The sequence below is a fragment of the Strix uralensis genome, chromosome 10 (assembly GCF_047716275.1).
Source record: "Strix uralensis isolate ZFMK-TIS-50842 chromosome 10, bStrUra1, whole genome shotgun sequence".
Lineage (NCBI taxonomy): Eukaryota > Metazoa > Chordata > Aves > Strigiformes > Strigidae > Strix > Strix uralensis.
Window position 1 is genome coordinate 19819662 of NC_133981.1, and position 20355 is coordinate 19840016.

The following is a 20355-nucleotide window of genomic DNA, read 5'->3' on the forward strand; positions in this document are numbered from 1 at the left end:
TCGAGGGCGTGCTCTGAGGGGACTTCAGGGCCTGAGGCCTCACACGAAAAGCCCCGGGGCTGATGTTCTCGGCAGGTGCTGGGGCGGGGGGGGGGGTCAGGCTTGGGGCCGCGGCTGCAGGGCCGCCCGCCTGGGAGCCGCCCCGGGCCGCTAACGGGGTGCGGGGTGTCGCGCTGCGGGCCCCGGGACCGGCCGCGCCCCCCACCCCTTGGCCACGCGCCGCCGCCCCCGCGCCTCGCGCCCGCGCGCGCCTCGTGCGGCCGCGCGGGGCGGGCGGGGAGGCGGTGCGAGCCGCGCATGCGCACCGGGCTCCACCGGGAGTGGCGGGGGGGGGGGGGGGGGCGCGGCAGCTCGAGTCCTTCGGCGGTGGCGGCGGCGACGACGACAGGAGCGGCGGTGGCGAGGGGGAGGCTGGGGGCCGCCGAGCTCCGCGGGGCCGCCGCGTCGGCAGGGCGGGAGCCCGCTGGGGCGGCGGGGCCGCGCTAGGAGAGGCGCTGGGCCGGCGGCGAGCGCCCGCCGGGCGCTGAGGGCAGCGGCGGCGGCTGTTGCTGCCCGGGCGGGCGGGGGGCGATCTCTCCCCCGCCCCCCCCGGCAGCGGCGAAGGGACCCTCAGCGCAGCCCCGGCCGGAGCGTGAGGCGGGGGGCGGCCGGCGCGGCGGCCGCGGAGCAGCGCCCCCGCTGAGGGGGGGGAGGCGGAGGAGAAGCCGCCCCCGCTCCATGAGCGGCGCTCGCCCGCCTCGCTCTGCCCAGGGGATCCGCGGCCGTGGCCGGCTGCCGCCGCAGCAGCATGTGGAGTCCGACCGAGGAGGAGAAATACGGCGTGGGTAGGTGCCGCCACATCCCCCCCCCCCCCAACCCACCACCCCCCTCCCCGCGACCCTCCGCCGCGGCCGGACCCCGGGGGCTGGGGGCGGCAGCTCCCCCCGCCCTCACCCCGGTCGCCGCTGCCTCGCCGCGGGGGTGGCGATGGTCGCCCCCGCGGGCTGCCGGCGGCGCTGCCCGGCAGGTGGGGAGCGGGGGGGGGGTGGCGAGGAGGGCAGGCGGTGCCCCCCGCTCCCCCTCGGGCTGGGGGAGGCTGCTCACGGGGGCGAGCCGGCATCGGCTGCGCCGCTGCCTGCCCGCCGCTTCCCCTGCCCGCACCGCCCGGCAGCCCGGGGCTGTACCTGCGTGTGTCTTGATTTGGGCTATTTCCGCGAGTTTTAACGCGACGAAGCAACGGGCGGCAAGAAAAAAGTAGACTTTCGGGGCCCGCGCTCGCGGCCTGATTGCACAAATATTCAGAAAACGAGTCGCTGAGCTCTTAATCTACTTAAGCGTGCGATTCCTTTTCCTCTCCGTTTTAATCTGTGGTTTGTGGTGATCTTGTTTATCTGGAGTTCGGGGATGGGGAATGGCTGTGGCGCGGTGTCATTAGGGGGCGTCGGCGGTGCCCCCGCTCCCGGCGCTGGGGCCACCGGCACCGGTACCAGCGTGCCCGAGGAGCCCGGCCGGGCTCGGGCCTGGGCCCTGCTTCCCGCCTGGGAAGGGCCGGCTTCTTTTTGGACTACAAGGGCTGTTACTGTTAATAATCCAGGGTACGGTGTTCGTGGTGCATTGCGTTCGTTAAAAACGGCCCGTGTGTTTCTGTAAATGCGTAGTATTGTTATTTTTCGTTTGTGGCAAATCGGATTTTACTGTCGTCTTGAATCGTGTTTGCTCTAATTCGGGAGATCATCATTGGTGGCTCTTGAAAATTTATTTTACTGTGCAATAATTTCTGGTAAGAGCAGAAATGTTATGCCTAATGAGATGGAAGGGAGACACAGACTTTCTCTAACTTCACCTTTGCTTATTTTGATTTTTTTATTTAAGCTGTTGACTTGTGTAATAATAAAAATAGGTAGTGTCTGCCCGGATTAGTTACCTAAGTGATTCATTAAATTTATAGTTATCAGTTAGTCATATCGATTTTTAAGTTCCACAGTATAGAGTGATGATCAATTTCTGCAAATATTTAAAAAAATATAAACAAACTTGCTACAGAGATCTGTTGACCTGTACTGTTCAAGTGGGATTTTGACAGTTGACTTGTGAGCAATTAAAAGCCTTGATGCCGCTAATATTTCCAACGCAATTTGAGCATGTAGTCGACAAACAACAAAATGTATCAGTACTTTCTGTTAATTTTTCATCTTGTGCAACAAATGTTTTGCTTAGTACACTTCACACATCTTCATAATGCATAGAAGAATGAGTTCACTTCTGTTTAAAAAAAAAAATCAAATACAGTGCGTTAGGTGAGAACCTCCAAGTGTAGGGCAGTATGCACAAGTGGCATAAAATACCACCAGAAAGTCGTTACTTACAGTACTGTTGCTATGCTTGTCAGTCACTGGGAGTATATAAAGTTAAGAAGCTTCCTTGAATCTCAGCTGGATGTTCAGAGAATACGAAGTATCCAGACTTGCTCATACCTTAGCTGTTGGTGAAAGGCCACCTCTGTTGTCCTAGTACTAAACTTGCTGGTATAATTGTAATAGATGCTTTAGAGAAAAATTATTCATTTTTCAAGTCTTGTTGGTTTTCCTCTGTTCTGTTTATATAGTCATTTTTCTTTGCTGTGTTGCACAGTTTGATATTCAGAGTTTTGTTTGTTTGTGTTTGGCCCATGTTCTCAAATAAGGAAATACGTATGCTACCTTGATTGGAAAGTAGGTGAACTAATTTTTTTTCTTATGCAGATGGAGGAAAAGATAAGAAATCTCCATTCAGGTTGTAAACAAGTCTAGAAGAGGCATCTGTAAGAGAGTAGTGAATGAAAACAAGTGTTATTTCAATGAATATTCTGTAGTTTTAAGAATATTCTTGTAATGTTGATTTTTCTTTTTCAGATGACGCACATGTAGGTAGGTCTGAGGTAATGGCTAAATCTTAAGAATTTTGGTGATCTCTAGGCAAGGTTTTTTATTCTTGGGTAGCTTTAATTACTTTTCCTGTAATTGAAATTGGTTGATAATCCTCCAGAGAGGGACAATAGGTGAAAAATGCTGCTTATGTCTGGAGTTTAGTTATGATAAGTGGGGAGAGAAGTACTAGTCTTTCAGAGGTAGATCTGTCATTGCTTGCTGGAGAGCTCATTTTTATATATTTTGGAGAAACTAGTCTATAGAAGGGTAGATGTAAGGTTCTACTGTTAGGAAGTGCACTAGCAAAAAAAAAAAAAAGGGAAAACCCCCTTTTTTTTCGATGTAAGTTATCCTGATTTCACAAATTAAATAATATATGCAAAAATAATTTTCTTGGCATGAGTTGCTGGTATGAGGTTATGCCTTGGGCTTAGTAGTTTGTTTTTATTTTGACTGCTGTCTATCCAAAAAACTCCTGTGCGTTTTCTCCGTGCTCTTGTTAAACCACGGCAAGTTTTTGATGTGCCCTTGGATTAAGGCAGTGGACTTTATGTCCCTGTCAATGTAAGTTGGGTGGGAAAAAAATCAGTTATTTCTGCAGCTGGTATACCACAAAGAGCTTTCTGATGAAATAAAAGGTATGTCTGGGCATCCAGGCCCTATACATACCTGTTCATGCGTATCAAGGAAAATATCATATAAAGTACTTAATTCTGACACTGTTCTCTTTGCTGAAAGTAAATTGTGATCTGTGTTGTCTTCTTAGCTAGGCAGTTGACTCAGAGATGATAATTTATAGAAACTGTTCCTTCAGAAAGACATCACGTTCCCTCTCTCAGCGAGTATAGAAGAGCTTTGTATTCTGCATTGGCTTTCAAAGAGTTTAAGACAAAGCACTTTCTAGGTGCTTGCTGGGACCCCTTTACACCTACACAGGCTCTTGACTGCGAGGGAACATGTTAAACTTACTGATGTGAATGTCCGTGACTTTTTGGTGGTTCTGAATTTCTCTTTGTTTGTCTAGCTCCAGTGAAGTTTTCAGTGCTTACACTTGTAGAATGCTATTGCCTTGCCCAATTCCTCATACAAGAGTATACTTCTGCAACAAAGATATTAAAATCTTGCTCAGGATATTTCTAAATAAATAATTAAACACCTCCCTAACAACACTGAAGTTCTTCCTTGATTGTATTTCTCAGCTACTATAGCAACTACCTGGGAGCTGTTGTGAATAATTCCCTTCTGTTCTATTTGGAAATACTTATGTTCAGTGGCTCTGATTCTAACTACACTTTTAAAACTTTAGACTCGCTGTTGAAAGGCAAGCACTTCTTCCACAGATGCTTAAGTTGACCAGTTATGAAAACAAATAGTGAGATTTCCAAACCGATTATTGAAGATAACTAGCTCTCTGGCCCTCTAGTGTTTTAATATTTTTAAAACAGTCTCTGTCTCTAAGAAAATATTTATTAAAGTGATCTGATTAGTTACATTAGTCTTCTAAAGCAAGTATTAAATAATAATAAATTAAAAGAAAAAGCAAAGCAGAGAGAACTCTAGTAAATAATTAAAATTTGACAAATGCGTGAATTGATTATGCATTTCATTAGGCTGTTGGGTTATGCTGCTTTATTTTTGTGCAAGGAGCACATTTAGGTGGTTCTCCAGAAAGCTGGGGTTTTTTAGTGGGTGGTGGTTGTTGTTGTTGTTTTAATGTAGTTAATCTTGTACTCTGTATGGCTGACCATATTAAATACGTATGTATTAAATCATGGAGGAGGAGGAAAACCTGCCTGCATAAACAGCACCTGTTCTTAGTTTTCAGAGAATTAGTGTTAAAATCTGTTGTTTCATTTAAAATGAATTTTTAATCTTTATTTTCAGCACTTAATTGGTAACAATGAAAAATAAATCTATAAGCACAAATACATATAACTAATATTTCCCTTGCTCGTAGTAAGAAGGGATGGAACATCATAATGTCCTAGTTACAGTTCTGTACTGCAGTTTCTGCTTTTTGATCAGGATCTTGATTTTTATTTTTTTTTCTCTGTCACTAAACCTTGGCTTGCACCTATCCCGATTCATATTTGGGAAAAACAGGACTGCAAAACTTATAAGAAGTCTGCCTTCCCTCACCAAGTCTCTTGGCATACTACTCTGTTCTTACCTGTTTACATAGAAGGCAGCTGCTAAATGAAGGAGTGCTTTGAGTTGATTGATATTGCAGTTTCTATCACCGGAGCAGTTTGTTACAGATTTGAAATGAAAAGTTTGAGAGATAGAAAATAAAGTCCGTTCCCCAAATTAGGAAAAAGTCCATCTTTGGTAATCCGGGAAGCAACATCAATCACTGCAAGTGGGTTCTGTGTTATGGGATGTATACTATATTTCATCTTCTCTTTTGTACCCTATTGCCAGAAACTGTAATTGTCTGGCAGCAGGAGGGGGGTGACTAAGGATGTTCTTCAGTGATGTGTCTTGGAACCAAAGCTGTATGGAGGGATGTACTTCTAAACCTTCTGTACAGTGCTGTTTTGGGAGGTGGTGGTAATACCTGGAGACTTGCTCATTAGTCAGGAAAACTAGATGATCTGTTGATTGGAGTAATTTTTACTTCAGTATTTTGCCCTTAAGGGCCTTTTTTTACCCTTAGGATTTAGGAATGAACAAAGGAATATGTCAGTCAGCGGTCATAAAGGAAATGTATATGTGTTATTTGACTGAGTGAGAAATGAATCACACCTTGAAATGTCTCCGGAAAAGAGCAACTCCCAAGACGCACCTGATTGGAGACTTTCAGTATAGATAGGAAAGTTTAGTGAGGTGTCATTTAATGTAGAGGGCAATTTTAGTTTCAGTCTAGCGTAAATCTGTATGTCTGCTGTTGCTGAGATAACTTGGAGATTAAATATACTGTTTTGTGGGAAGAGACTAATCTATTTTGTCTCATTTATCTAGACAAAAGACATTGTGGTTACTCTTGTGATTACCTGGTCTGCAGTGCTGGATGAGAATTAATCTATAAGATATTACTAGTTTGAGATCAATATCAGTTGCTCACAAATACATTTACAGGAGAAATTAGCTAAAACTTTTTAAATACGGGAGGAATGAAGCTGAGAAACAGTTTTTCAAATTGTTCACAAAGGCAAGGGATCATATGTGTATGTTTATCAGTTTATCGCATGGTTTGTATGGGAATGTAGGTGTGATCTTAGAGTAAGAAGTGATAGTATTGCAATATGGGTTTTAACTTTTGATGGTTTTGAGAGCAATTTTCTCCATTTAATCACATTTATGCCATATTACATATTCAGTTAAGGCCTTCAGGGCTTCAGCTGCCTGCTAATAGGGTGGAGGCAAAAGTGGTTTCTCTCAGACCTTATCGATAGTGCAGAAAGGAAATAAGTCTAAACATAAAATCCAAAATCTTTAAGGGTTCAGGCTTTCTGTCCTCACCTAACAATACCTCTCATCCAGTAACGAGTGACATCTTATGATGAGAGTTGGCAGTGTCAGGCATACATTTCCTACAGATGTAATGAAAATTGATGGCTGGGTGGGGAAAAAAGAACTTACTCAAGTTTCTGTGGATAGTAGTGCGGATAAGCAGCTACCGACTTGCTGAAAAGAATGGATAATAAGGTTCTGTCAGGACTCCTAATGCAACTTTTTTGTTTGCTTGCTGGAGAATGTGTAAGGGGAAGCTGTCGATGTGACCATGGGAGTGAACTTGCGGGTGCTTTGTAGACAGGAGTGCTCAGGAACAGGACTGGGGATAGCGAAAAATTTAAAGTCTGATGGTACTGCATCCAGTTTGTCATGGGGCTGTCGGTGAAACGGATGGAATGGGAATATCCATTGGTAGGAAACTAGGCTTTTCATATTTATTGAAGGAACAAGTTATTTTGCTTTCTTTTTGTGCAGCAGGTATCAATTACAATTAAAAACGGGGTATATGACAACATGCCTTGAATGTACCTCGTTCTTGGAAAATTCTTTGATGTTCCCTATTTGTATGCTTTGGGTTTAGATTCATTGTCAAGCCTGTAGGACAGGAAGGGAGATTCTTTAGAGTGAAATTAGTGAGGAAAATTTAAAGTAATTTCTCTTTTGAACAATTTAAGGCATAGGAAGTTGGTGTGTGAGTATGGGCTGATGGTGCAGGTTATGGTTTGCAGTTTTATGTAGGAGGAAGAGTGGAAAGTTCATATTTTTATTAATCCTTATGAAAGTAGCTTTCTTAGTTTACAGTCAGTGGCATAGCTCGGCTGGACTTGAGGCTCACTATCTTGCAAAGCCTTTCTTTTCAGTAATTCTGTACTTAAAAAGTCAACTCCAATATAAACATCAGGGAAACGTGGAAGAACTGTTACCAGAACTTGTGATCTAGAAAATTCTCTACCACGTATTTGGTGGCATTTAAAAGCCCAAAAAAGGGGATAATTGGGAATGATGAAGAGTTCTTTGTCTTCATATGCACAATGACATGTAGATACACGAGCTTTTCTAATGAGTATGTTAAACAGTTATTTGGAACATAGTTCTTATATGGAAGAGCTGTAAATGCCTGATGACCTCCAAAAACTAGTGTTATTGGTGGCCGTACACATTTCATAGATTTGTTCTTCTGAGTAATGGAAGCACTTTTTGGATGTGGATGTGAAAACACTGACCAAAGAATGGAGTCTTTGGAAGATTATTCAGTTGTTAAAGAGGCTGATGCAACTTTTTCTCCTGCTTCAGAGAAATTTTTGTTCATTTGTATAGTGAATTAAGTTTATTGTGTTCTTCTCTCAGTTGTGATATTCACGGAGGAAGAGGCTAAAGGAAGCACACAGGAGGATCTTGGTTCAAAACCAGTTGCAACTGACAGCAGTCTTTCCACTGATTGTTTTTAAGTTATGAATCAAGAGTATTTTACTCTTTTCTTTGTCTTGTTTCGAAATCTGTATGCTCACTGAACCTCAAGGCAAAGAGCCAAAATATCTTACTCAAGTGACTGATGTTAAAATCAAACCTCCATTCATATTTTTGCATATCAAAATGAACTTTATGTTCTCTTCTGAGATCCTGAAAGCATCTATTAAGTTTTTTTAGCTGTAATTCCTTCCTCTTAAACATATTTTAGTGTGTGTTTAAACAACGAGTCTTTAGTCAAAACTTGCTGAAGGTATTAGAAGGACTGGTAACTGGGTTTGAGCAGACTTAAGTGCTTTCCAGTGTAGTTGTGAGGTGATTACTTATTACAAGGATAAGACTTCCCCTCTTGTTCCACTTCAGCATTTGACTACATTTTTCTTTTCTTGAGTCTTTCTGGATATTAAGCCTTAAGAAAAGCTTATGACAAGTGGTACCAGCTAATTCTTGGTCATTAAAAATAGGTCATTCTGCTTCCAGAGGTAAGCTGATACCAGTTACTCTCTGAAACAAAAATAAAGGTTTGTCTAGACATTACAGTGTAAGAAAGCTTAGGTGCTAAATGCTTTTAGTGTTGGCAGTAGGTAGTTGATGGAATGGTGAATTATTTTATTTTCTTTACTTTGAATGTAAGTCTGTGAGCTACCTGGCATGGGAGACTGTAGTTCAGTGTGCTTTGGCAGGTGGCTTACTGTTCTAGAAATATCTTGTTTCTGTGTATTTGAACAGAAGGGGCCTCTATCTTCCTTCTAAATGTGTTTATGAATGAGATATTTGTGCCAACTGTTAATTTAGTTATACCTGCCCTTTCGGTCTTCTGATCTTGATAAATGAAACCTCGCATAGATGTCAGAGAAACCCAGAAGAACTGTTAAACAGAAGCCAGTTGAAAGCAATATATAACTTTTTACAGGCCTGTTTGGGTATTGGGTTACATACAGTCCTTTGACTTGCTTGGGTGTGTGGTCCACCTGAACAAGTTGCAAAGGTAGCAGAAAGCCTTTCACAGGAGAGTATCATAGACAGTGTTAAACAGTCCCTGTAGGGAGTGATATGCGTGTTTCCAGTAACTGGGTCTGGATCTGGGAGGATAGGAGGAGATGTTTCTATTTCACCCATCTCTTCCTTTGTAAAGAAGAATGCCTATGGAAATGTCTGCGTAAAACTGCCCACTTCACCTAGGCACAAGTTCTCATTTATGTAATTTTAGGTATATATGGCTATATTATATACATTGACAGAGAGTGTAGGCAGAAGTGAGAAAGTGTCAGCCAGTGTGGGATAAATAAACCAAAAATATATGAATTATTGTAAAAGATGGTTATTGAAAACTGTGGTTTGAACTTTGTGTCTTTGTGTTTTTTCTCTCTCTAAATGCTTATGAGCTGAATGATTGACAGCTTGGTTTATCAATTTTTGGTAAACCAAACAGGCAACAGTCTAGTTTCGCTGTGTTTGCTGAAGCAGGGTCAACATTTTTGTGGGATAATCTTACCCTGCCATCTGCTATTACATACTGCGCAAAATGGCGCTGCATGCTACCTGTGCACCTGGCCTTGCATGAAGAGTGACCAGGTGAGTCATCTACGTGCCTGTGTTTCTGTTTAAAGGTTATATTGACTGGCCGTTCCTCAGGCAGTGACTCGTTGGTGTGGGAAGAGCTGGCCTGGGGCACAGACTGGCCAGTTCTGAGCTGATGTGCTTGGGCCTGCTGCCTGCTGAGCACGCAGCTAAGCATCCGCTTGGAACAGCTTGTGCTGCTGCTGTCAGTGGTGCTCCCTCATCGCTCTGTCATGCGCACGGCGATTTGCAGCTATCCCTTCTGCCCGCTTGCTGCTCTGTTGCAGCCTTTCTGAGTACGTTGATCTGATTGGAATGATAAATAAAGTTGCCCTGCTGTGTTGGGTTTTGTGTTATGTTTTGGTTTTTTCTCTCTGATAAGTATTTGGTTATCTCTGTGGTCCAAGGGTTTTACCCCAAGGAAGATGGCTTTTGAAGCATTGGTCTTGCTGAAACAGCTTCTCTTTTGTGTCTGGGGAAGTAGAGGTAGAAATAGGTTTCTCGCTCTAACCTTCTTCATCACAGCAAGGCCCTAAACTGCAACTTCTGATCTTGGGGTTTTTTCAGTTCTGGAGTGACTACATTTCAGGTTGCTGGCACAAGACAGTATTCTTCTTTTAATAATGAAAAAAAGTGCTAATTAGTTCAATCTGGGTGGAGGATGAAATAAGAGAACCAGAGGATTTTCTCAATGTTTCAGATTATGTTGATAGCAATAAATAATGTATGTTTGCTGAAGTAAAGATTAGAAGAGGTAAAAATTTTTCAGGTCTCATGGAAGAAAAAGCGTCTTCAATCATGTCAGACAAATGTTTCATTTTTTGGTATTTTTAGTAGCAAATAGTTTACCAAAAAGGTCAAAGTTCTCATGTGTGGGTTGAAAGGTTTCTCAGCAGTCTTGTAAGCCATCTTCAGATGTCCACAAAAAGTTCTTGTGTGGCAGACAGTATAGGCTAAAATACAAAGTTTTCAACTAAGATGTAGGAGCTGGTATACTGATAAATGCACTTTTATAAATCTGCCCTATTCTACCCTTCGTCCTCTTCATAGGAAATGTGCAAACTGACCGTAAATGCCAAGGTAACTAGCGTGTTGTGAACTTATTTAGCAGTTAGATGGAAGGACTAGAGGTCTTACGATGTAGTCAGTGTAAAATGGGATGGGATGTAAAACGCTGTGGGATGATACCTATGTTTTTGCATGTGTGAACGTGAATCAGTGGTGCTCTCTTGTCACTAGCCGCCTGCCAGGCTGCGTTCCTGTATAACCAGGATGTTGATGGAAGTGATCATCTCCTCCTTTGGGGAATCACTCTTGGGGCTGCATCTAGAGCACTGTATCTCTCGGTACAAGGGGTGAGGTTAGGAGATGGTTAGGAGGCACATGTTGAGAGAGGAGAGTCTGCGAGATCTAGGGTGGTACAACCTGTAGAAGAGGAGGATAAGAAGGGGTCCAGTTTGTGGTTAGCTACTTTTTAGGGAGTTATGGAGAAGACAGGGCCAGACACTTCTCAGGGTTCCACCGTTGAAAGGAGGAGCAGTGGTGGCAAATTACAGTAAGGGACATTGATTTCCACAATGCATATGGCAAAGCACTGGTGAAGGTTGCCTGGAGAGGTGGTGCAATCTCCATCCTCCAGGATGTTCAAAACTTGACTGGCTTCTCATTTTGTTTCCCAGTCTTCAACAGTAAAGTGTAGCCATTTCTGGCTTGCATTTTCAGTCTGTGGGACGCAGCAGTGCAGAATGGCTCCCAACTCCTCTGTGCAGAGTGTGGTATGGTAAGCGTTTTGCTCCTCTTTGCAAGTTAGGAGTTGGAAAGAGGGAAAAGGGTTTCAGAAACAGCCTTCATCTCTGCTTAAAATGGAGAGGAAGAAACTGCTGCATTTACTTCCTGCATAGAGGGAATGATGTATGGGTGAGGGACTTCTGTGCTCAGACTGGAAGTTGAATGAACTGATAGCTGAGGGAATGGATTTACAGGAAGGGGTTGGGTAACTAGGATAGATGCCTGCAAAGCTGGAAGCTCAAAATCAGTTCCTTAATATACCTAAGGTAGTGGACAACGCTGGGGGCTTTTGGTCCGTTTCTTCAATTCTACCTTGTGCCACCAGGACGTGCAAAACTATTTTAAACACCTCATGATTTTTGAGCCTAATCTCTATTTTTATCTTGGAGGTAGGGGAAGGATGCTAGCAATAATTCACTTTGCTAGTGAATGATCACCTTTCTTCTCGGGCATCTGTTTCTTTTTTTACATGAATATTTTCATAGTGATGGTATGACTCAGTAGAAAGAGGCGGTGTTGCTAGGCAGCAGTTCGAGCGCTTTGCAGATGCCATGTGATGGCAGTAAGCTGCCTTGTAATAATCCATTGGTGGCAGTATTCCTGGCTGAGGTTCTGTATTGCACAAAGAAAGAAGCATCTCTGACAGGAGCAGATGCTGCCTAGCAACTGCCACTGCTCCCCAACCAGCCTGAAATACCTTCACTTAATTGTAGTGTAATTTTGGTAATATAAAAAACCTTAAGTATAACAGATTGTTTTTCTTTCTGAAATATAATTTTTTTCCTCAAGGTTTTGCACAAAAGTTCATAAAGACCATTAATAAGGTCAAAAAATTCTTTAGCCCTCTTCTAAATCTTGTCTTTTGTTTAATCCCTGCTCTTCGATCGTAATGTTTGGATGGCTTTTAATCAGCTTTTGATAATCTTTTTTTTTTTTTTTTTTTTCCTGTGTGTATGTATTACATTAGTGCCTGGCAGTTCCAATCGGATTATAGCCCTGTTCTGTGTCGTGTGTACCAGTATACTCTACAAGAAATGCCTCTTACTGCGAGAATCTTGTGTTTTATTTGGGTAGGGGTTTTTTTTACGGTGTAATTGGCTATGTCCTCTCCTTCATACCTAAATTCTTCATACAGTCCATCTTGCTTAAACAGCAGAATGTTTTGGAAGTATTAAACCTGTTTTTTTGTTCCCTGTTTTCTTTGTAAACATGCTTGCTGAGTGTGTCCTGAACTCACAAATAAATTTGCATGTCTAAAATTCATTTCTGGCAAATAATTGAAACCCTCACCCACAATCATTTCAATACTTGGAAGGTATGCTGTGAAGGTGAAAACATTCTTCTAGGTATTTGTAGAATAAAATGAAAATGTTTTCATTTTAATTTCCTTGTGTTTCTGCTCCCTTGTCAAGTATCATCAGAGTCTAACTGTGCAATCTATGAAGCTGCCAGGTTTAATAAAGCAGTACCACAAAAATTTAATCATATTGGCCTTTAATTTTGTTACAAAAATATGGTGGGTTTTTTCCTTCATAAACTATTTTTTGTCTTTTAAATTATTAAACCCACGATTTTCTGTTTGCAAGAACTATTCCTGCTTGCTGGAAAAAGGTTTGTAGTTCTGAGAGAGGCTCGGACTGGAAAGTACATGGTGGTTTGGAAAGTATTAATTTTTTGCTGCCTGTAGGCGTGATTGTGCAACACAGTTGCCTCACAAAAAGGTAAAGCTAAATCTTGACTCTTAGCTGTCTTTTCCTCTGCATGGTAACTTGTATCAATGTTGGTTTTTTCTTGCGGGATCATATTGCTGTAGCTTAGAGACTTTTCCCTGTCTGCCATATGTAAATACAAAGAATTAACAGCTGTCACACTTCTTGGAGAAGACATTATTAAGAAAAGGTAGTTTGGAAGATTCTAAAACCATAAATACAGTGGAGCGGAAGAATAAAAATTGATTGTTCGCTCTTTTTATTTTAATACAATTCACAGAGGTCACTCATTGGTGACGCAGCATCTGAACAACTGAAAAATGCTTTGTGTATGCATAAGTGAAGCGTGGAGTTCTGGGGTGATGTGGATGTTAAAAGTTGATGTGGTTCAAAAACATGTGGGTGGCTCTGTAGAAGAGAAAGCATAGAAAGTGCTATTAAATACATATGTAAAATTTATGCTAATGAAGACTTCAGGAAGTCCCAAACCACGGATGGCTCAAGTTGGGGAAAGCCACATCCTTGCCCTATTCTAATACTCTTCCTTCACCTCCTTGTTTTAGCCTCTGTTAGGGAAAAGGTATTGGATTTAGAGCCATTTTTGGACTCTACTACAGTGACTCTGGAGCCTTTATTATTGTCTGGGTATAACAGGGAAGAAAATAAAGTTCATCTTAGCTGTTAAAACTAGCTTATACTGTTTGATACTAGACACTTTTAATAGATGGATTAATATGAAAAAGCATTTTAAGGAAAGATACATCCTTGTCATAACACTAATTTATCAGTCTGAAGTAATTACATTATTTTCTTAGAGAGTAATCAATATCAATCAACCTTAGGCTCAGGGATTGACTTATATTCCATGTTAACTAGTAATAGTGATAACTAGTAGTAGTTGAATATGAAATTTAAGAGTTTGTTTTATGTGTTTACCTAAAGTAAACATGAACACCAAATTCTTAGCTGGTGTGATAGCAGCGTGAGTGTAAAATATGGTTATGTGTTATAAAGCATAAATTACACCATCAGAAAACTTCAGAACTTTGACATTTGCAGCACAGAACACAATTTAGTGTCTTCTCAGTGTGATTATAAATTGGTAGAGAGTGGATCTAAGTAATTTGGATATAGAGCAACACAACTGCAGCTAATGTTTCTCCTGTGCATATCGTTGCCATTCCTTCTGAAATTAGTTTGGTCAGAGATATACGTGGGGCATGATCAGTGCATAACCTGAATGACTGCAAGCTGAGTGTAGTACAAAGAATTTATGAAAATTAAACAGCACACTTTAACCTGAAACACTTGTTCTGCTGATGTCATCTAAAAATACTACAAGTTACCAGAGTTTTAGTAAGGAAGATAATAATAATAATAGCAAGTTGAGAACGGGAAAAAACTGTCACAAAGACCTAGAAGATTTGTCTTTTGAAGCCATGAGTAAACAGAGATATGTTGAAAGTTTGCAAAATTATGATTGTTATAGTGGAAGGAGTTTAAGAACTTTTTGCTTTTTTTGTCACATTATACAACTAAAAAAGACCCGGTGAAACTGAAAGGAAAAAAGGCATATTCACAGCTGATAATACAAAATGTTGTGGGTATTTTCCCCTGAAGTTAATGCACAGAGTTCATTAAATCTTGACCTCACCAACATCTTGGGATAAAGAAAAACAAAAATGTGGTATATAGCATATTGGATCTATAGTAGCAGCAATAACTTCTGTTGTGGAAGGGGAGGCATGAGAAATAGGTAGTAATTTTAAAAAGTTCAACTTTATGATTAGAGAAACATAATTTAGATTTGGAGAAGGAAAATGGGACAGTAAACGTGGAAACCTCTTGAACTGATTTTGTTTGTCGGCCCTCATTTAAATAAATACTTCCAATTTTCATTAGGACATCTTGAAGGTAGGGAAGGACAGGGCAGGAAAAGGGCTTTGTTCCTTTATGGAAATACATTACTTATTATGGGCTGAACTGCTGTTTTATACTGTAAACAAAATTATGCAATGTCAAAATATTTGTGTAGGCTTTAATATGTGTAGAAATAGGTTGAATAAAATTAGTATATGAGAAGGCATATACCTATGCCAGTTCATGGTACTGCAAAGTATTTTTATGTATATGCTAAGAAAAAAATCATGTTTCAGGGGAATTAGCAGCTCCATGCTGCATGATCTTTATGTGGATGTATTGTGCTGGACAGTACTCGGGCATTTTCCTGTTCTTGTTTTGGATTTTCCCACTGTTCATGTAGAAAATGTGCCACACTTCTATTCCTGTGTTTATCGTGTAATTGATGTAATCCATTTGAGAAGAAAAATGATCTGTGGAAGCTTGGCGACCCAGGTGAGACTGGGTGGGGAAGTTGGGACATAGGAAATTGAATTAGAAGGAATTACAAAAGGAAGACATATTTTAAATTATACCACAGCACAAATGAAAACAGCTCCGTTATTTAAGTGGGCAGCAGAAAGTGATAATGACACACATTAAATCTAATTTAGCATTGTACTAATTCACTGGACCTGTGAATTGTATTCTTTCTTTTTGCCATAATAGTGTTCAGATGAGGTCACAAATCAATAGATGGCAAGTGATAACAGAAGCTCAGGCTGTGACTCCATAATAACAGTGTGAGAGAGATCATGACAGGCCAGCCAGGTACCCATCTCATCCAGTGGCCTGCCCTTGACAGTGACCAGTAGCGGGTGTTTACAGTATAGTAGCACAGCAAGATAGGCATATGTGATGCTTTCCTAAGACTTAAGGGCTTTCTGGGTCAGGGACTGGCTGAGCCTAAGGTGGTATGCATCCATTAATTTGCCCTATTTGCTTTTGAACTGGAGTTATTTTTAATTTTATTTTTTTTATCACCCACAGCATCTTGTGCGGAGTTTCACAGTTTGTGCACTGGGTGGAAAAGTACTTTATTAAATAAAGTCCTGAACTATTCTCTGCTGTTTCATTTGGCACTGCTCTGCTTTTTGTACTGGAAGGGATGTTTAACAATCCTGTTCAGGTTCTCTGTGCAACTTACCAATTATACTCTCTCCACCCCTTTCAGCTGTCAGTCTTACTAGTAGAAGAGTCTTATCTTCGTCCATAATTAATCATATAAAAGCCCTTACACAGTCCTTGCTATATCTTGTCTCATTTCTTTCTACCTTTCCTTATGCTGTTCTGTCCTTTTTTCATGAAGGATACATTTTTGACAAAGGGGAAAGGGGAAGACTGGCACTTGAAGGTTCACTGTGAATTTTATACAGTACTGCACGCAGTGGTGTCTTTCCTTTTTTTCTCAAAGATAGTGTTCTGTTGTGATGTGGTGGTGGTGAGGGGGCTGGTGTTTGACAGGGTCTGAGCATTCAGTTTATGACAAAAACTCTGAAATATTCCATGGTTTCACCCAATGAGGTAATAGCAGGGGGAGAGAAGTTTGTTTTGTATGTGAGATGGGACTGTTCATCCCTCATGAAACACCAGGCAGAGGAACTAAATGGTGTACATCTGCTGGTTCTACCTGTGGTACTTAGGTCCATCTGCAAGTGTTTATCACCCTGAATAGCTTGAGTGGCTTCACAACCTTTGTCACTTTTCTAAATGCTCAGCTTTTCTGGATGTTTTAGAAATACATTAAACAGAAAACTCTGCAACAGAGATCCTTTTAGAGCTTGCTGGTCATTCCATATTTACTAAGAAAACTGGCTACTTCTTCTATTTCATATCTCTTTGCTAGTATATATCTGTGCAAATGCTTTCCCATTTTACCACAGCCGAGCTTAGTTTCTCCAAGAGCTTTTGGCAGGGGCTGTTTCAGAATAGATTCTGTAAAACCTACTGGGTTGTATCAACTGGATCTGCTTTGTCCATATAGCGAGCAGCTCCTCTAGATACCTAACACAAGGAATCTGGAAGCTATGCAGAGATGTGCTGACCCTTTCTTAAGATGTTGTGTGTATCTGTGTACCCTTATTCTTTTGAAGCAGTTTTTCTTACTGCTGGTGCAGCTGCTTATACTGTCTCAGGGCATGTCCATAGGCAAGGAAACCACATCTGAATGTCCTTTTCTGGATCTTTGGCTTTCTGAACTGTTATCCCAATGCCATCTGTTTTTATATGTTATACCCCCCAGTTCCTTCGTACTGTCTGTTACAGCTTGAGAGTAACTAACTGCCTTTCTCATTAACATGTTATAGAAGTGCAGAGGGAAGGGTTTCTTTTGCTGTGGCCCACTTTGATACAGTTCAAGTACCACAGTTAAGGAACCTCTGACTTGGAGATGGTTCCTGAAAGTGGTACATAGTGCTTTTTCTAAGCATTCCTCTTTGGCAGAATGTTGGGTCTAACTGTTGGCTGAAATTACATTTCGTGAGAGGGAACTATGACCTCCTTATAAACCTGAATGATGCCAAGGGGATTTAATATCTGAAAGTAGATGTTAAATATTTCAGCAGTCTCTCCTGGAATCCAAGAGGGATCGTTCAGATCTGTTAACTGGTGGGTAAAAGCTTTGCTATATGACTGTTTTGACTGTTACTTCTGTATTCTGGTGACTGAGGGGGATGACTCTTGTAAGAAATGATGGAGAGTTGTTGATTGACGGATGGTTTGTAGATCATCATATGCTATAAAGAATTTCTGTGGGAAGGACAGAAGTCAGTTATTGGAGTCCTCTCTGTAAATTATTTTCTCCAGAATGGTTAAATTATTCTGTATTTCCCATATACATTTGTGTTCATATTTTTCAAATAATACTGCTAAGAAGAATCATGTACCTAAAAGTGACTCCATAAATAAGATCGTGTTGCATAATGCATTTTTAGCTTAACAAACAAGTAACATCCATAACTCTGGAAGTAACCTTTGGAATCATATATCAGACTATAAAACAGCCTCAAATTTCTGGGATTCTGACATAATCAGTAGTTATTTTTACCATTCTTTTTTATGTCAGAGATGTTAAATTGTGTTCCTGTTAAACCGTTTTAACAAGATATGGTTTGGTGTACTGCGTCAATTTGAGTTTTTTAATTTTTCCTGACTTCAGTTCAGTGTGGCTGGAAAGTCAACTACTTGAGATTTGGCTTCTGTTATTTTGAAAATACCCGTATTGCTATTCACATACCCTATATATTATTTAAATTGTCAAGCAGGAGAGACTTACATAATTTAGTGATGATTACAAATTTATCAATGAAGGAATTAGATTTCATACTGCTGTATTAAGAATGAGGAACATGAGGTGGATGTTATTTTTGTATGAGAACTTATTTTCCAATTGAGAATGATCATCCAGATTGTATCTAAAGTTGATGGGATCAGTTCATTTCTGTTCTGTGATTTTTGTTTATTCTTTTCTTGACTGAAGTAGACCTAAGAAAAGAGCTTTGGCTATCTTATTAATAGAGTACTCTGAATTCTAAAGAGCTGATTACATATTGATGCAGTAGAGTCCTTATATCAGATTTTCTTTGTGTGACCAGTAGAATCCTTTTATAAATGGGTGGTTTGCATCTATAAACTAACAGATCTATTAGAATTACTTCTTGTAAGCCTAAATATATTGAAGTCATTATTCTTGGCTATATTTTAAGAATTTATTATATCAGCAGTTGAAGAAAAATGGTACTCTCTCTTTTCCTGGTACCTCTCCTTTAGCTTTCATTCCAAACTCAACTTTTTATTGTTACATAATAGGCAAGTATCTGGTGACCAAAGTAGTTGCATCTAGTAGTTGCATCAAATCCAGTTTCTTTCCTGATTGCATCCCATCCTTTATTCAGTAGTTTTCATGTAGTAAGTAATTGTCATAGGAAGCTAGCTGTTGTTTGCTAATTCAAAGCTTCTAATGCAGGGTTAACGTGCAATGATGTTTTTCAGACTCTTTCTTGTTGCACTTAGCTGAGTAAGACCAGTCAGTTGTTAATCTCTCTACAATTCAAGCCTCTCTTTTGTCTACAACCACTAATACTATGTGTCCTGTGACTGGTGTCTCTGTGTCATTATAATATTGGCATGTTCAGAGAAGTTGAAAATGGCCTGGCAATTGGATTTTATCATGTATATGTATTTTTTTTTTTAAATAATCATGTAACTAGAATTACTCTCATAAATCAATGTATCTTGTTACTGTATTACCATTTCTTCATTTTTCCGGTGTTTTCAATAGTAGCTTTTTACCCAGGATTTTTGAGACATACTTGAATTTTTTAGTATTTTTGTTGGTCTGAATGGACAAGTCATGTTATTTTAATATAAGACTGTATTTTGCAAACCAGCTAAAAAATAAAAGATGTTTGTACCTTCTTGTTTTGGTAAAATTGTCTATTAGGGAAAAAAGAAAAAAAACCAAACATTCTCTGTATTCAAAGGATACTGCTATGGAAAATACTGGAGGGGCGAGGAGAAGCCATTAGAGGTTTGACTGTGGCCTGCCAGTTAGGTGTTTGGCAATTGTCAGCGTTCCTGCACTTTGGGAGAAGGATTACGTATTTTTTCTTTGGTTGAAATCCATGTCTATGTTTTCTTCATGGGTGAAGAATGAATCCAGAATGCTGACAAGCTTAGTGTTTTTCTTGGATTATGTTGTGTGCCTTACTCCAGTCTGGAGCCAATTGTTATGTTTCTCCTGTCTCTGATGTAAACAAGAATTTAAAACCTTATTTAACCAGTGGTGACTTCTGTTGGGCTGTATGAGCTGAGAGAACAGTTTAAGCTTGTTGATGGAATCCCTAGTTTTTTCCCTCTTTAATTAAGAGAGACTGCATTGAGTCTCACCGTGGAAGAGCAAACATTTGATGGTTTGGTTCTCTTTAGATTTTGATTCAAATCCTTTCTCATATTACTCTCATCTGTGTGGGTGTTTGCCTGATGTATGTGGTTTGTTCTTTCTTGCCCTTTCTCTTTATGAAATCTGTATATACGGTTGAAACTTGTTTATTTTGGTGGAAGTTTTTTCTATTATTATTTCTTGGAAATTCAAGGTTCAAGAAACTTACCTTGTGGTAGATGGTACAGATGATAGTTTCCATGGTGTTTTTCCCCTGGACTTCAGACTTTCTGGTTAACTGCTTTAAGTTGTGCAGAGAGTCTTTAGTCATAAGGGATTCAGTGGCTTTGACATAAAAAGATATTCAGGGAGGAGATGAAATGCAGCTCCATCACATGGGAACATCTCAACCACAGGTTGAGTGTTTGCATTTAAAGGGGAGTATTCTCTTAAATTGGAAAAAAAGGACAATGCCCACTGGAGGTCACTATTTCAACTCATGGAATTCCACTTGTGCTCTGGGGTGTGTGTAGGTAACATATAGGGTGTACTGTAGCTCAACAAGTATTTACTTAGAACAAGGTACTTGAGCAATTAAATTAAATCTCTACCTGAGTGAGTTTTTAAATGCTGATGAACAGGCATTACAGAACTTGGGGGGGCAGACCTTATTTGCAATTCATCCTTTGTGTTGACATGTCATGTTTCAGGT

The 20355-nt window shown here is 40.7% G+C and overlaps 1 protein-coding gene across 18 annotated transcripts in view; it reads left to right on the plus strand.

Moving 5' to 3' along the window:
• The first annotated feature begins 614 nt into the window (after nt 1-614).
• Nucleotides 615-20355, plus strand: part of DOCK3 (dedicator of cytokinesis 3) — a 220724-nt gene continuing 200983 nt past the window's right edge. For all 18 annotated transcript variants that reach the window (XM_074879567.1, XM_074879577.1, XM_074879568.1 and 15 more), the window contains exon 1: nt 615-824. In XM_074879567.1, coding sequence (XP_074735668.1) covers nt 788-824 — 37 coding nt within the window. In that variant the 5' untranslated portion in view covers nt 615-787. The remainder of the gene's footprint in view (nt 825-20355) is intronic.